Source organism: Podarcis cretensis (assembly GCF_951804945.1).
Source record: "Podarcis cretensis genome assembly, chromosome: 2".
Taxonomy (NCBI): Eukaryota; Metazoa; Chordata; class Lepidosauria; order Squamata; family Lacertidae; genus Podarcis; species Podarcis cretensis.
The window spans coordinates 61879052-61896033 of record NC_137171.1 but is presented as its reverse complement, the minus strand read 5'-3'; the positions used below and the strand labels follow the sequence as shown (position 1 = coordinate 61896033).

Below are 16982 nucleotides of genomic sequence, written 5' to 3'. Positions count from 1 at the left end.
ATGGGCGCACAACCCCAGAGTCTGTCAAGACTGGCCCGTATGGGCAGGGGTACCTTTACCTTTTACCTTTATACTTCTTAGTAACTATTATGCTTTTCTTCAAAAAGCAGTAAAAAAACCCCTTATCGATAGGGTATTGATCTCTTTCCACTGAGTATTTGAACAGGCAATGTGGAAATGTATTTTCTAGGCCTTCTAGCAAAATAATATATCACTGAGATGCAACTGTGCTACTCCCATAATCTAAGAAGTGTCATACTTCAAAACTCTGGTTATTAATTTATCCATGGATTTATTATAAATAAAGCTACCAGTATTCAATCCATTAAACAAATATACTTGATTTATCTCATTTATGTTGAAATATTGATTGTCCCTTATGGAACTTGACAAAAAAAAAATAGCATTATGCAAACTGAATGAGGATCATGAGTTAGTTCTAAAATATTTGTGAATCACTATGTTAATCTCATTTTTCTTGCTACAAAGCTTCAGGTAAAAAGTTATTAAATAATCTGATCTATATGCTGACATTGCCATGTACTGTTTGATATTTTTTTTTTGCAAATGATTGTGATGGTGATTATAATTCTTTTATTTTGGTTTTACAGATAATTAGTCTATTAAATGTATTCACACCACAGAAGTCACTAGAAGAATTTCAAGATGTGTGAGTTTACTTTATTGTGTTTTCTTGATAAATATCCATTTAAGATTTTAAGACCAGATTCTTGATGTTCTCTGCCTGGAAGCAGTTGGCCTATAAATTATTTTTAAAATATATTGTGCTTTTTGGAGAAAAATGCTGAAGCCTTCTTGTAAGCATTGAGACTTATGAACAAAACATGACACTCCCCCCAAGTGTTCATTTCATCATTAGGAGATGGGTTATTGTTTTGTTTTTGTTTTATTATGTGTTCTCATTTTGTATTTTTATGTTGTGACCCGCCCTGTGATCTTCGGATAAAGGAAGGTATCCAAATTAAATAAATAAAATAAAAAATAAATTTTACTGGTCACATAGCTGACATCGGGGAGAGGGAGTTGCTTTCTTTATTTTCCTTTGCTGAAAGAGCAGTCAAACCATTATCCTGACAATATTTTCAAACTGAGATGTGAACTAATGTCAGTTGAAGTTTTGCCAATTAACTTCAGTGGGAGATTTGTACCCAAAGTAATAAAATAATAGATTATTTGATTCTGGATTGCTAAAAAATATTTCTGCTAAGAAAACAAAATTGTATAATTGCGTCCACTGTAATTTCCATTTTGCATTCCCACAACATGTTAAGATATGACTTACTGGGGCTGTGCAAACCTATGGGCTCCTAGACCACCCATATCCTTTTTATGCTCTCACCCATGTTGAGCTAAGCTGAGGTCTGGCTTAGTTTGTTGTCTGTACCTGAGCTTGTGGTTACTATCTCTCATTGCTAACCGCAAGCTGTAGTCAACGTTTGCTCTTGTAAAAAATACTTTTTTTAATGTTTCAGGTATTTAGTTATGGAACTAATGGATGCTAACTTGTGCCAAGTAATTCATATGGAGTTGGATCATGAAAGAATGTCCTACCTTTTGTACCAGATGCTGTGTGGTATCAAACATCTCCATTCAGCTGGTATCATCCATAGAGTACGTAGTGCTATTACAATTGTATCGATAACTGACTTTCATTAATTAACCTCATTAAGAATATTCAACTATATTTGAAAGGGTTTATTTTATAATGACATGACAATTAGGACTTGCCATGTTCGATCAATCCCTTTTGTATTCTCATACAAGAGGGAAACAAACGATATCCTGTGGTCGTGAATTCTGAAGCTTAACCAGATTTGTCGTTCAGTGCCCAGAACTGTTGGGTTTCCACTCCTCATGTTCTACTTTAGCTCATTGCCCTTGCTGAAAAGCCTAGGTTGTCATCCTATACCTACCAAGCTAGAAGTAAGGCTCATTAAACACAGAGAAACCCAGCTCTGAGTAGCCATGTATACAGTTGTACTATAAGTTAACTATACGGTGAATTCTTAATGAGTGGCTGGACATCAGCTTCTGCACAGCAGGAGCCTACACCATTAGCAAAGCTTCCACACTTGCCTTTTTGGGGGCAAGGAGGGATTCTTTAATATTTACTCGTACATATTGTGCAGTATTATTTGCATTAAAACAACTTCTAGGGACTGCCTAATCTCAGATGACCCCACCACAGGAAAGATGCATCCTGGTTCCTAGTGAAAAATGAAGGACAACTATGGACATTCCAAAGACTAGAAAACAAGACAAAAGCAGGAGAGGGGAAAGCAACAGCTCTTTATGGTTGACTGAAACATTGACAGACGGGAGTAGCTAGGCTGGCTCATTTCACAGAAATCACTTACTGTATTTTTCGCCCTATAGGACACACTTTTTCCCTTCCAAAAATGAAGGGGAAATGTGTGTGCGTCCTATGGGGCGAATGCAGAGCTGCCTGCAGTCCCGGGGTGAGCGCAGCTCTGCGCAGCCATCCGGAGTGGCGCATGAAGTCGTGCCCGCCTCCCGATGGCTGCGCAGAGTTGCCTGCTGTCCTGGGGCGAGCTGCCTGCATTCCGAAGCCTGGGGAGACCGGCGCGACTTACCACTGGCCTCCCTAGGCTTGCGGATAGCAGGCTGTTCTTGGGGCTGGGATTGGGGGAAGCTCGGGCTTCCCCTGCGTCAGCCCCACACCTGGGGGGGAAATAATTTATTTTCTTTATTTCCCCCCCCCCCAAAAAAACCTAGGTGCGTCCTATGGGGCGGTGCGCCCTATGGGGCGAAAAATACGGTAGATGGTACCTGCTTATCTTGCTTTGTAACTTTCTAGGAGTGTGAAAGACTTGCTTTTTATTTTATTCTGAGGAAACTCAAAAGTTTGGGCCCACTGCTTGCAGATGCCAGTGAAGGCATTTGCGGATGCCAGGTTGGCAATCCCTGTCATATGTCTCTCTGTGTGTAATTGGCAGAAATTGGCGACCTCCCCTCTCCTATAAAACAGCAGCCAACTGTTGAGTGGGGCAAGAGCTAAGGATAGAGCTCCAACAAACTTAGTTATTCCCTCCTTCCAATAGTAGATGAATTTCACTCTGGAGTCTCTTCCAGCCCCAATGTGTTAACTGGGGGGAGGGGAAAGGTACCAAGACTCCCCATCCCAGAAACTCTTAATCGTGCAGATTCTCCCCCACCCCAAACACAGCACCACCTTATATATTTTTAAACATTTAATTGAATGTATTTTTTCTTAGGATTTAAAACCCAGCAATATAGTAGTAAAATCAGATTGTACTCTCAAAATCCTTGACTTTGGACTTGCAAGGACGGCATGTACTAATTTCATGATGACCCCATATGTAGTAACACGATATTACAGAGCACCAGAGGTTATTCTTGGCATGGGATACAAAGAAAATGGTAAGTTGCAGAACAGAATTACATCTTGTTGGGTACTTGACCAGTTGTTAGATTTCTTTGTTTCTTGAATGTATTCTTATCACTTGAGAACTGTGTGTAGTTGGCTTTCCACCACCAAGCATCATGGGGTAATTGCCTGAGGCAGTGCTGCCAAGTTTTCACAGCCTAAAGAACTAGTTTTACCTTCTTATCTTTTAAAATCTCCCTATGCAAAGAGAGATGCAGCTGGTGAGGCAGTGGAGGAGGCACCACTCAGCCACCACCAGCACTAAGCATCCTCTGAGGGACAAGGTCTCTGAAGCTGGAAGCACTGCTGGCTAGTCAGCCTCCTTCATCCAACACCACCTGTCAGTATACAGTATGTTGATAAGGCTGTGGAGATTACCTCATCTCCTAACTCACTGGCTACAACCTATTATCTAGGTTGCCAATATGGCAATAAAAGGCAATGGTGCATGGTGCTGAGTTTTTCTCTTGGTAGAGCAGAAATGTGTAATGTTGCCTCCCAGATATTCCATTATAAAAATTAAACTCCAAAGGCTTATGGAGGTTTTACTAAAAAATACGCAGTCAGGAAGGAGACTATGCATATGTAAGGACCTCAATCTAGGAAACGCTAGTTCTGTTTAACACTCTTTCAAACCAGGGACTAGTTGGCTATTATTTCAGTTTAAAGAATACTGTATAAAATAGTCTGTGGTGAATTTTTTGTTTGGGTTATTCTGAATAGCTGCCATGAATGTTTAGTGTGTACTGAAAATGTGTTTGTAGATTTGTAACTTTTGTCCCTATTACACCTAACATTTAATAGTGGATATCTGGTCTGTTGGGTGCATAATGGCAGAAATGGTGCTCCATAAGGTCCTGTTTCCAGGAAGAGATTGTATCCTTTATAAGACTTTCATGGACCACAAATGTGAACAGTTGAAAATAAGACTGAAGCGATTTTTGAGGAATTGCCATACCTGCCTTAATATGGTGGCGTTATATTTTTAATGCAAAATGTTTCTTCGTCAAAAGTTAAAATTTGCATTTAGATTAAATGTTCTTGTCCATGTTGTTCAACAACACGTTAGCAGTTTCATTTTTTTTGCATTGTTGTGTTTTTAATGTAAAAATGTTTTTGTTTTCCACTTTAGTTCACGACACTTCATAATTTTGTCATTTCACTTTTACTTTCAGTTGATATCTGGTCAGTTGGTTGCATCATGGGAGAATTGGTGAAAGGTTGTGTGATATTCCAAGGCACTGATCGTATCCTTCCCTAATAATTTTGAATCTTAATCCACATTTACCAAAGAGTTATTTCACTCACTTATGGATGCAAAATATGCTAATCCCCTGCCACGCATGTTCAAAATTTGTGATATTAACCAAGCACTTAAACTTTTATTCTCTTCTTCGTCCACATTTAACTTCGGTGTTTGAACATTAATCATTCTTGTTTGGAATTTCATTTTTTTGCAGTTTTAATGGTGCTGCAAATTTCCTTGATGTTATTGGCACTGTTTAAACTGAAAATTCCACAAAATTACTGCTCAAAATTTATTGTTTTCTCTTTTTTTGCATTTCTCTGCACAATGGAAATAGCCTCACAACAGTGGTTTTGTCTTGTCAGTTCTTATCTTATCCTGTTCTCTTCAAAAGGATAGTGAAGGCATGCAGGTTAGAAAAATATATTTCCGAATGCTTAATTTCATGAGATTTTAATGGTTGATCATGTGTTAACCTAATAACACAATTAAATAGAAGAAGCTTGAGTTTTCATTTTCTCAATTTTCTCCCATATATATTATTTTATTCTCTAAAGCCTTATTACCAACCTAACACAATTCTTCATGTATGCTGTGTCTCTTTTAAGTTGCATGTTAACACTAGTTTTCATATTTGCTCTCTTCATATATCTGTGTTTCATGCTTAACAAATTTCTGTGCAGAAAATGCATCTTACTCGTTTGAGCTCCACCAACCTAGTATCTGTTTCCTCTGATCATTACTTTATATTATTGGTTAAAAGTGTTGTTTACTTGAAAGTCAATCTCAGGTGCAATCACAGCCTCTTCAGAAAACACATAATTTAATATATTTCAACAGATACTGGTACTTTTCATGACTGAGCAGAGAGTTGAGAAGGGTCTTAGTGTTGACATCCTAATGCTTTCTTCCCCTCTTTATACCCATATTGTTTTCCATCTTTGTGATTTACATGGAAGCCATGTAAATGGTTATTGTCCCTATTGAAATACACACAGACACACACACACACAAAATGTATTGTCAAACACTTTTCTTCCAGAAGTACGTATGTGAAAGTTTCTCTTCAGTGCTTTGGGATATTAAAAAGACTACAGTGTTCTCTGTTTGCAATATACAGTATAGATCTTAGGCACACCAAGCTATCTGTAGTACCTTATGCACATCCTTTTTAATAATTATTAGGACCATGCAGCTCCAATTTGGGATTCTGAAGGAGTGTGAGGGATGAGAATTGTTTCTTCCATTTTAAATTTCATTTGCTGCAGTTTAACAACTTGAGGGACCTTATAGAAGGCCACATTTAAAGGGACTTCCTCATTAATTTCTACTAGCAAGCACTATCTAATCATTATATTTGCATGTGGCCTCTGTTCCTAGATGAGAGGCACATTTTAGTAATTTGGATTGTGATTATTGATACTTCTGGTGTGTGCTGTTGAAGATTTATGGTGATGCCCTAAAAACCTCACTTGATATCCGTTTCTGATTAAGCACTTGTCAGCCATGTGGAACTTGATTGTTTTCACCTACGGAGGTATTCCAAAAAGATTTATTTCATATAGACTAGAGTTCTGAATGCACCAGAGAGCAGAAACTGCACAAAATTATTGTTTTAAAATATTCTGGAATTCAGTAATGAAATACATGGTTTGTACAAAGTTTTCTAAGGCTGCAGTTTTTTGTCCCTGAAAGTACATCCTACTTAATTAAGTAGTAGTAACCTCTGAGTAGACATGTTTTAGGACTGTGTAGTGAATTAAGGTTCCTTTAACTCTAGATTGGTGGAGTTCTTTAGTAAAATCCATTTATCTATGCAGATCAAGAAGCTGTCTTTATTTGTGCAATTTAGCATGTGATGTTTTAACCTTTTATAGTACTTGGTATCAAAATTCCATCTAAATGCATTTGATCAAGCAAAGAAAAACTGAGCAATTAGCATGTTCATCTGTACAGAACATACAGATTCTTTAAACGGATACCTTAATGGCAGCAGTGATGTGGCTTTTTTATTCGGAAAACTACGGAAATGTGCACTGTACTGTAGTATATATCTTCAAGCTAGAAGTATTTTTTTCCTGATGCTTCAGAGAGCTAGCTAATTTAGCATATTTTGTTTGCATTTAGTAAACAAGGCTTAACACTTTGAAATTGCCAAGCTTGTAGTTGCAATTGACATCCATTGATTGTTACTAAAGAATTTATGAAATTGATTTTTTTTGCCAGCATACTAAATTTAAGCTATTATAGTAACTAACATAGAGAATCTTATAATGGGATTTTAAATATGTTTTTCACTGTGTCTTTGGTTTAAACGTACATCTGGATTTGCCTTTATGAAGCCTACAGAAGTACGATAAGACATGATGTTGGTCATGTCTTCTCCTCCCAAAAAGAGAAGTATAGCTAGCCTTATATAGCCCCATAGACTGGTACTGTCATTCCAGTGCTGTGCTCACTCAGGTTAAACAGAAAATATTGTGGGTAATGTCCTCTACGATATTGGAAGAACTCATCTATTCCATTGAATTCTAGTGAGTTCTTTAAAGAAGTGGCAGGGAATTGTGAGGGTGAAATTCTGCCAAACACTTCCATTCTATAAAAGTCGGTGGAGAAAAAGTTATTGAGGATTAAAAATACTATTAAAAGCATGATCTTGCCAGTTAAAATGTACAGCTCCCCAGAAATAAATATTTGTTGGGGAGGAAGCTGCCCCAGTAGGACATGTTATTTTAGGGGTTGCAACTTAATTTTTGGAGATTTCTTCAGTGAAGGGTCTTAAAGTATGTTTTTGGGTGTGAGGAATTCAAATCTGCTATTATTTTTCTGACTGGACAACATTTAGCTTGGTAAGTCTATATTTGAGGAAGAAGCACATAAACTGCTTTCGGAAAACCAAAGAATTATAATTTTACCTTCTGAATATGTCAGCTAATGCTAAGCAACAGCAACATAACTGCAAGTTCTTGGCAATCGTTTTTAATGATTTCAGTGCAATTCTACACACATTTTACTTACCAAGCACAGCTAAGTTATATTAATTTAACCAAAATATATTTTGAAATTCCTAATGAGCACTCCTAATTTTTGTAAGTTGAAAAATCCAACACACCCTGTGGAACTGAAGTATTTTGATTTGGGATTTGGTTTTGTGCAGGGAAGAGGGATGTAACTGAAGAAGATACTACTTTCAAGTTGATTCTGAAATTTTGTCTCCATGTACCTTTTAAATGCTTAAGTTCAGAATCCACTTGGAGTACATCCTGTGACTACCTGCTAGGCAGTTATCCACATAGGTGACAAGCAGAAGCGTTTCGAAATTCTGCCAGCTCTGAGTAGAAATATGCCAACAAAGTTTGGATCTAACTTGTCTCTCAAGCCATTCCCAACATGCTTCACAACCTTTTGTGAAGAGCCAGTGTCGGATTGTGCTTAGAGTGTTGGACTAGGACCTGGGAGGCCAGGGTTCAAATCCCTGCTCAGCTGTGAAGCTCACTGAGTGACCTTGGGCCAGTTACAGTCTCTCAGCCTAACCTACCTCACAGAGTTGTCATGGGGATTAAATGAAGAGGGGAAGAGCCATGTATGGCACTTTGAGCTCTTCGGAGAAAAAGGTAGGATATAAATGCAATAAATTAAATACATACGGTAGCTAATTCTTGTACTATACATGCTTTTTGGTGGGAAAGGGGGAATACTTTTATTTTCCTAAATGAAACTGTTGCAGATATTGACCAGTGGAATAAAGTTATTGAACAACTAGGTACACCATCAGCAGATTTTATGAAAAAACTGCAGCCTACTGTGCGGAACTATGTAGAAAATAGGCCAAAATATCCAGGTATCAAATTTGAAGAGTTGTTCCCAGACTGGATATTTCCATCGGAATCTGATCGGGACAAACTAAAAAGTAAGATTTCATGTGTGCATTATTCTTGAATTTTCATTTTTCTCAAGGTTGTGAAACAGGCATCATTATATTTTTTGTACAGGCTTTTAATACTTCAAGTTGCATTATAGAGTTTAGGTTACCAGACCGGTTGGTGAAGACAGGAATTACTTAATTTTTTGATTTGGGACATTATAACTGTATGCCATAGCCTATCAATATATGTTACTTTGTTTTGGCATTGTTAATTTGTGTTTTATTTTGCAATTGAATCATACTACAGTGATACCTTGAGTTACAAATGCTTCAGGTTACAAATGCTTCAGGTTACAAATTCCGCTAACCTGGAAGAGTTACCTCGAGTTGAGAACTTTGCCCCAGGGTGAGAATGGAAATCGTGTGCCGGCGGCGCAGCTGCAGCAAGAGGCCCCATTAGTGAAAGCACACCTCTAGTTAAGAACAGTTTCAGGTTAAGAACGGACCACCGGAATGAATTAAGTTCGTAACTAGAGGTACCACTGTACTGTCCTGGCAAAAGCCCCATTGTAAGAAACAGCATTCTGTGCTAGTAGAGCAGTAGGAACTGTCAAATTTAAAAATCAAACTAACAAATTTCAGGGATCTTAACCAGAATGCTATGGTAATTGTTTGGGGTGGGGTGCATACTTTTTTCTAGTTGATAAAACAGCATATTCCTGTTGTCTGTCACTTAGCAAAATGCAGATTATCATTTTTTTAATCCACGGTTTACATTAAGCATGTTTATTGTATTGAGTGAATTCCAACATCCTTACTGTCTCTTGTCAAAATATCCAAGACTAAAAAATACCTTATGGTATGTCCTTGTTATGAATATGTATTTTGTACCTTACCTTTATGCTTCAGATCTTCAGCTAACGGTCACCCCCCTTTCCATTTTCTAGCTGGTCAAGCTAGAGATTTACTATCAAAAATGCTAGTAGTAGATCCAGACAAACGAATTTCGGTAGATGAAGCTTTGCGTCATCCATATATCACTGTTTGGTATGACCCAGCTGAAGCTGAAGCGGTAAGTTTACCTTTAAAGTTTATTCAAAAGAAATTATAAGGTTGATGTCACTATGGCAGTGCTACTTACCTTGGTGAAAATCTGAGAGCATATTTAGATTTCTCCTTACACTAGAAAAAGTGTTATATATGCTATGTATGCTATATATGCCACAGTAATTGCAGTGCAGTTCCATAATAAATCCTACCAAGTCACATTTCCTAATCTTTAAGCCATCCTGTATTTTGCAGCTCTGTGGCAAGACAAAAGTCAGTATGAGAGAGTGAAGAATTTGTATTTATTTGATTCTTAAGAACTGGATAAAAGAAGAAGGGTAGAGGAGGCAGGGGGGAGAATAAACTTGTAATTCAAAAGGTTGCAGAGGCTGCCAACATCCAGTCTCCTTTAGACCTTTTTTCCCTTCTGCGGTGAGCATGAGAGCTGCCCATAAAAAAGGGAGGAAAGCCTGCATTTTAGGATAATTGTGACTGGGCATCAGCATGTCTAGCAAAGAAAAAAAAAAGGTAGCAGGAAATATGGAAGTCCCTGCATCCTTTAACTAGGTGGGGTTTTTTGGATATGAAAAACCATATGGTATATTTGAAGTGGGGGTGGGGCTTAATATTTAGAACTGCAGAATGTTTTCATGTAAAGTTAATGGAGTACAGGGATTCTGCATGCAGCTAAGCACTGGGCTTGAAATGGGAGGATGTTCAGGAAAAATGATTCCAAATAAGACCTGAGTTGGAGCATGAGCTTCTGTCTTTGCGTATAGATTGGCATACTGCTGCTAATCTCATATATGCTAAAATTGTGGGCTTCTCTGTTGTTTCCTATGGGCAGCTCCAAATTTTACCTAGGGGAGGAAAACGGTCTAAAGGAATTTAGAAGTTCTGTGATAGTAGCGTCCATGGGAGGGAGAGAACCAGCTCTGTGACTAAAAATTCAGCAGCCTATTAAGATCATGTTAGGGATGAGGTAGGGCCACTGAAATATTGCTGAGACTAAATAAGCCTGTTAACTCATGCTAGGTAGCTATCATGCCTTTTCATTAAATGAAATAAAAAGCACAGACCTCCTTTGTGGGGATTTTTACTGGAAAATTTGACTAAATTGAGTAAAAGTTTAAAAATTGCTTATTCTGCTGAAAACTTGATCATATTCCTGTGCAAATTTTATTGCTAGATAAATTGATTTGTCAACTACGTACAATGATTGATGGACTAAAACTCCTTTATTTGGCTGCTACCCTGTTAATTGTAGCATTTACTAACCCTTGTATTCAAAAAAGCAAATTATGCGATAACAGTAGAAACTAGCTTTGATGAAAAGTTTATAAAGAGCCTTTTAAACAGAAACATTCTCTTATGCAGCTTATGTTTGTTTCAATGGAAATAACACATGAGAACTTCCCAGCTCAATAAACGATCGTTTCTTTTTTACACTTGTATTTCATCTTGAATTAATCTATGTTTTATTGAATTCAAAGACTTTTATTTTTAACCTTTTTTTTGTAGCCTCCTCCTCAAATCTACGATGCACAGTTGGAAGAAAGAGAACATGCCATTGAAGAATGGAAAGGTAACCATGATTTATTATATGCTATGATGCTAGAGAACCTTTTGTTATAGGGCAACCTATAGATGCTTTATAAACAAAAAATAAACATAAGTATGCTTTTACAGTGACTGGGTGGTTATTTGAGATGGAGGGGTTTGCATGAGAGTGTTGTGTCAGATCATAGTAACTGTTTCAAGATTTTAAAAAGTACTCTTGTAATTTTTCTTCTCTTTCTCCTTCCTCTGTCATTTCTTTTAAATGTAGAACTAATATATAAAGAAGTAATGGATTGGGAAGAAAGGAATAAGAATGGTTTGGTAAAAGAACCACTTTCAGGTTAGTCATTGATGTAATAGTCTGTTTTTGTCTTCAGGAGTTCTTTGTGCTGTGTTATAAATCTGTTGTCATTAACAACGGAAGTTTCCAAGTAAGTTATGTTGTTCAAATTCTTGTTCCAGTGCAACCTGTTTCAGAATGTGCACAAACACCTAGTAATAAAATAATTGAGCTACATGGAATTATAATATTAATTTCTAGCTGTGGGGAAAGATGATAGAAGAAGTTGAGAGCTGTGGATGGGATGCCTTTTCCCCCTGAAGCACAGGTGAGGAGCCTCTGACCCTCCAGGTGACAATGGACTACATCACACACCATCCCTCACCTCTGAGGAATAAAAGTGTTCTCTGTAGCTTTAAGGTTTCAGGAGAGAATAGGAAGTCTTCCCTCATTGCTCTGAGTGACATTTGTATCACTTGTATTCTCTCCCAGCAGCAGCCAGATCCATCATGATGAGAAACAAAAATGGTGGGATCACATTCCATAGAACTGTTTGGGAGTAAGAGCCAGTGTAGTGTAGTGGTTAAGAGCGGTAGTCTCGTAATCTGGGGAACTGGGTTCGCGTCTCCGCTCCTCCACATGCAGCTGCTGGGTGACCTTGGGCCAGTCACACTTCTTTGAAGTCTCTCAGCCCCACTCACCTCACAGAGTGTTTGTTGGGGGGGAGGAAGGGAAAGGAGAATGTTAGCCACTTTGAGACTCCTTCGGGTAGTGATAAAGCGGGATATCAAATCCAAACTCCTCCTCCTCCTCCTCCTCCTCTTCTTCTTCTTCTTCTTTTTGAAAGGAAATTTATGGGGAACAACACCCCTCTCCTTTTTATTTTAAAGTTGTCTGGCAGTCCTGTAACAATGATGAATGGAAGCACTGTCTAGCTTGGCTTGCGGTCCCAAATAATGTAATGGGGAACGCTGTAGAGGCTCATACCTACTTGACCTTGAAATTTAAATTTTACAAACATGTTTTCCTCATATCAGTGGTGAATGCAGGCAAGATAGCAACCTGGCAGTCTCTTCGGACATTTGCCTGGCATTCTGCTATAGTATAGACAGTGATGCCACAAAATAGGGTGATGTTGGTGGAGATGCACTGATGAATATTTTTAGCTGACACAATTTCTACATCCTTCTCCAGGTAAGAACTTCTCACTGTTGTCATAGGGGACTGCACAGAGACCACAAAAAAAGGAAACAGAATTTCTCTTTCCTGTAACTGCTGTTCTAGGAGACAATACAGTCACATAGCCTTTACCTGCTCTACAGACTACAAATATGAAATGAATGAGTGAGGTGCTGTCCCTACATCTTGACTGACATGCTTGGTAGCAAAAAGCTTGTCCAGGGAACAAGAAAGTGCAACTAAAGTACCAGAACTCTGGAAGATTTCTCTGGAAGATGTGGCTCATGCACACATCCAATGGCCCAATTCACATATAATGCTTTCTTTACTTATTTATTTCATAAAATGTATGCATCGCTTGATTGTAAATTAATGTCAAATATTGCACATGTTTGTACACGATGCCAGGCCTACTCAGGTGTGAGTAGCAGCAATATTGATTTCATTTCAATAGCAACCAAACTTGGTAAAAGCAAAGACACACTTGACAGAAATCCGCTTCCCAACCATGTGGGAGCAGAATGATGGCAGGGAGTATGCAAGCCCAGCTTCCTCTTGCTCATTCATGGAAGCTAGTTCACCATGGCCTGGCATTACGAGCAATATCTGAGATTAATTTTCTGTGCAAAATTACAGGTAAGCACAGCACTGGTTCTGTTGTGAAAATTAAGTGCTCACAGCGCTGCTTCTAACACTGGCCTAGCCCAGCCTCACAAAAACAGAGTAGGAAGCAAGCATGAAATGCCCATCACTGATAAGTCAAAGCAAGGTTTGGTAGTTAGTAGACAGACTACAGCAGTTTGCTTTCATCAAGTGAAAAGGAAATGTCTACATTTGGTAGGTAGAAAGCAAATGTTCATATGTGAGAAATGATCACATAGGTTCTTCATTTACCCTTTCGCTCAGTGCATTTGATAGAGGCATTGATTCAATGTAGAGATTAATTTGGGGGCCAAGACATTTGTATTTAGATTATTTATTTCTAATTGTTTGTTTCTAATTTACAGTTTTTGGATTATTATTTTTAGAAATTGATTTTTATTCACCCTGACCAGATGGTTATGAATCCTCTGGAGCAGTATAGTGGCCTAGAATTGCAAACCATGTCCCCCTTTTCCCTAGCAGGAACCTCCAGTGGATCTGCCTCTTTTACAAATGGAAGGGGCTCTTCCATTTATAGAGGGGCACACTAGATCCAGTCTATTGTGGAGTAATGGGTGCTTTTTTTTTTTTAGAAAACAACGATTTCAAAAATATCCGAAGGAAGAAACTGAAATTTCATTTTCATAAGTGTGTACGCTCTCATTCCCAACATACTGACTACATGTTTTCATTTGTTCAAAAGCACAGGGCTTTTGTTTCCTATAAAATATTTGATGCCCTTGAGTAGAAAGCTTGCAGTATTGCATATACTTTAAGAAATACCACGGTAAGCCATTTGTGTTTGGAGAAAGAGTACTATAAAACCTAAAATATCATCAATTTGTTTGATTTGATACAATATTTGTATTCCGCTTTTTCAACGACAAGCGTTGAGTTCAAAGCAGCTCACAATAATCCCAAGAGGATTTGGGGGGGGGGGGAGATGGACCATTGTAAACACTATAATATCAAACACAAAAGCACATAAATAAAGCAAACCACAATAAATTCACCAGAACAATGAATACAGTTCTGTAAAATCTATGGTTCCAGCCATGTCTTGCCTCAGATTTTCTTATGCTTGGTTTACTTAGCACAGATGCAGCAGTGAATAGCAACACCAGCCCTTCCCAGTCATCATCTATCAATGACATTTCATCCATGTCGACAGAACAAACATTGGCTTCAGACACAGACAGCAGCCTTGATGCTTTGACAGGAACACTTGAAGGATGCCGGTGATCAGCTTTGCAGATTTAACATTGGCAAAGAACTTTTGCTTCTGTTGGGCCTGAAATGCTTGTAAGTTTATGGAACCAAGTCAAGAAACTCCATATTCTGCATGTTGTTTTTTTTCTAAAGTAATGCCTGTGATTTTACTCAGTTGAAATAAGACTATCTGCTTAATAGTGTAAAATGAAAGCAACTTCATATCTCGGGTCGAAACAAATATTACTATACCTATTCTGTTTTAACCTACATCAGGTGAGCAGTTAGAGTAACTCAAAGCTCTAATGAGTTTATGGGCATTCTGTCAGACATCTGAAACGTAATCAATATAAATTTCAAAGAAAAAGAAGAAAGCCATTGTAAGTGGCGTTGAATGTATATCTTTACAATTACATGCATTTGCTATATTAGTGTATTTTGCTGGTATTTTCAGTACTGTAAAATATAGAGGCAGTTGTTTACCTACATAGCATTCTTTTCTCGGGGCCTTTTCCTCTCCACCTCCTAATTTCTGTACTTTTCTATAGAAGAAGCAAACTTGTGAATTCTTGCTTCATCTTTACATCTGAATGTAACTCTGCTTCTCTGAATGTGCTCTTTCAGTGCTTTCATTTCAAGGGGTAAGGTGGAATAAGCAAAACGTGCCATGTGGGAATTTTTCTTAATTCTTGCATGCATTTATGCATTAGTGTGTCTTTTGAAAATAAGGTTTTTGGGGTCTTTAAAGCAGTTCATAAAACACTCTTAGAAATCCTGACCCCTTTTTTCATACTCTGGCATTTCCATGGAAAACTTGATTAAAAATGGGGGCATTCAAAGGGGTTGGAGGCCTACCTTGACCCTTTGAATAGACATTAAAATATCTGCTTTTATGGTCTGTATATTAAAAGGGATCTTTACTCCCTATGTATAAATAACTACATCTACATCCAGAATGACATGATTCAGTTTCTTTCTAGCTCTAAAAAATTGTAATTCGTCACACCTTGAGCTTGAGTTAAAACCTAGGGTTTTAAACCTAGGGTTTAAAATGAAAATGTTTATGTGAATGTGTAGGTGGGTTGCCAGACTAACACTTTGTATTAGATAGATATGGTGGGAGGAACAAAGTTATGAGACAATCCCAGGTGGTGCAACATGCTTACTGGCAAGCTCTAAACAATGCAGATTTCTGGCTTGGTGATGGACATCTGTTTGTTCCACTGAAAACCAAAGTCAGACTATATATGCCATCGTTCTGCTCTGGCACCAGCACTTTACTAACATCAAAATCTGATGCAAGATTACTTGGAAGTATGTCCTAAGGAATTCAGTGAGGTCTACTCCCAGGTGAGTGAGTATAGGATTGCAGCCTAAATAGTTGTTTGTAGGATAAGCACTCTCAGGCAATGGTCCACAAATACATTTTAGAGTAGCTCTATCATGTTGCCGCATTTGCTGCTACAGACTTCTCTTTGAATTTGCTCTTAAAGGGTTTTCCAGATGTGCATGTAAATTTATTGCTATCTTTTCACTTGAGACTTGCGGCTGAACATGGGAACTGCCTCCCTTAAATATTGTGCTTGAGATGCGAGATGGTATGACATTTGTTTGTGGTAGCTATTTATTATGTGCACCTGCCAGCAGCTGATGAATTGCTGTGTTACATTTGTGTATGAGTTGATTTTTGGATGAATGGATTGCCCCGATCCAGAGTGCTTATTCAGGTATGTCATTCATTTCAGTAGAACTTAATTTCAGGTATGTTATTAAAAATAAAACTTACATCTTTAAAGAGCCCCTGTAAAACTGTTGGCCAGGATCCTAAGAACCACATGCACATTATGCCCCTCCTGCCTGCAATGCATTGGTCGTCAGGGTACCTGACTTTCAGGAGTGATTTTTCTAAGGTTCAGTCCCAGTGCACAATTAAAACTATGTGTGTAAACCTTTGGAACCTGGACGTAATTTATAATCTAATACAGGCATCCCCCCCCCCTTACACGTGTTCTACTCATGTGCGACTGCTTGAATGCATAGCGCTGGTGAATGAATGAATGAAAGAATGAATGAATAAATAAATAGATAGATAGATAGATAGATAGATAGATAGAATAATACCAGGAAATGGTGGAAGAAAGCTGTAAAGTCCTTGTGACACATGAGGAGATCCTCTCCGGAGTCCGAAGAAGATGTCAGTGAGGGTGGAGGAAGCCCCGAAGAGACCTGATATGCAGCAGGGTTTTGTTAGGCTGCTCAGCCTCCCCATCTAACAGCTGGTAGCGCAGCCACAGCTACATCCGTGTGTGGCCTTCAGCCTCCAACCAGCCCCAGAGCTTTAACTCTAGTTGAAGAGAGAGTCATGTGGAGAGTGGGAGAGAGAGCTAGAGAGCAGGGGGAAATATGCATTTAGAGTCTTTTCAGAGGGTGCTTCCCACTTTATGTGATTTCACTTATGCATGTGGGGGCCCAGAATAAGCCCCGTGTAAATGGGGGGACGCCTGTACTTGTATAGCAGGATCCA

The 16982-nt window shown here is 38.4% G+C and overlaps 1 protein-coding gene across 4 annotated transcripts in view; it reads left to right on the top strand.

The window, feature by feature from the left end:
* Positions 1 to 14886, top strand: part of MAPK9 (mitogen-activated protein kinase 9) — a 29230-nt gene extending 14344 nt beyond the window's left edge. For 2 of the 4 annotated variants that reach the window (XM_079967620.1, XM_079967622.1), the window contains exons 4-12: positions 612 to 670; positions 1494 to 1632; positions 3258 to 3423; positions 4606 to 4677; positions 8404 to 8586; positions 9489 to 9613; positions 11110 to 11173; positions 11417 to 11488; positions 14349 to 14886. In XM_079967620.1, the coding sequence (XP_079823746.1) occupies positions 612 to 670; positions 1494 to 1632; positions 3258 to 3423; positions 4606 to 4677; positions 8404 to 8586; positions 9489 to 9613; positions 11110 to 11173; positions 11417 to 11488; positions 14349 to 14491 (1023 nt within the window). In that variant the 3' untranslated portion in view covers positions 14492 to 14886. Of the gene's footprint in view, positions 1 to 611; positions 671 to 1493; positions 1633 to 3257; positions 3424 to 4234; positions 4307 to 4605; positions 4678 to 8403; positions 8587 to 9488; positions 9614 to 11109; positions 11174 to 11416; positions 11489 to 14343 lie in introns of all 4 variants that reach the window. The other 2 variants (XM_079967621.1, XM_079967623.1) reach the window with 2 other exon arrangements.
* Positions 14887 to 16982: the final 2096 nt, after the last annotated feature.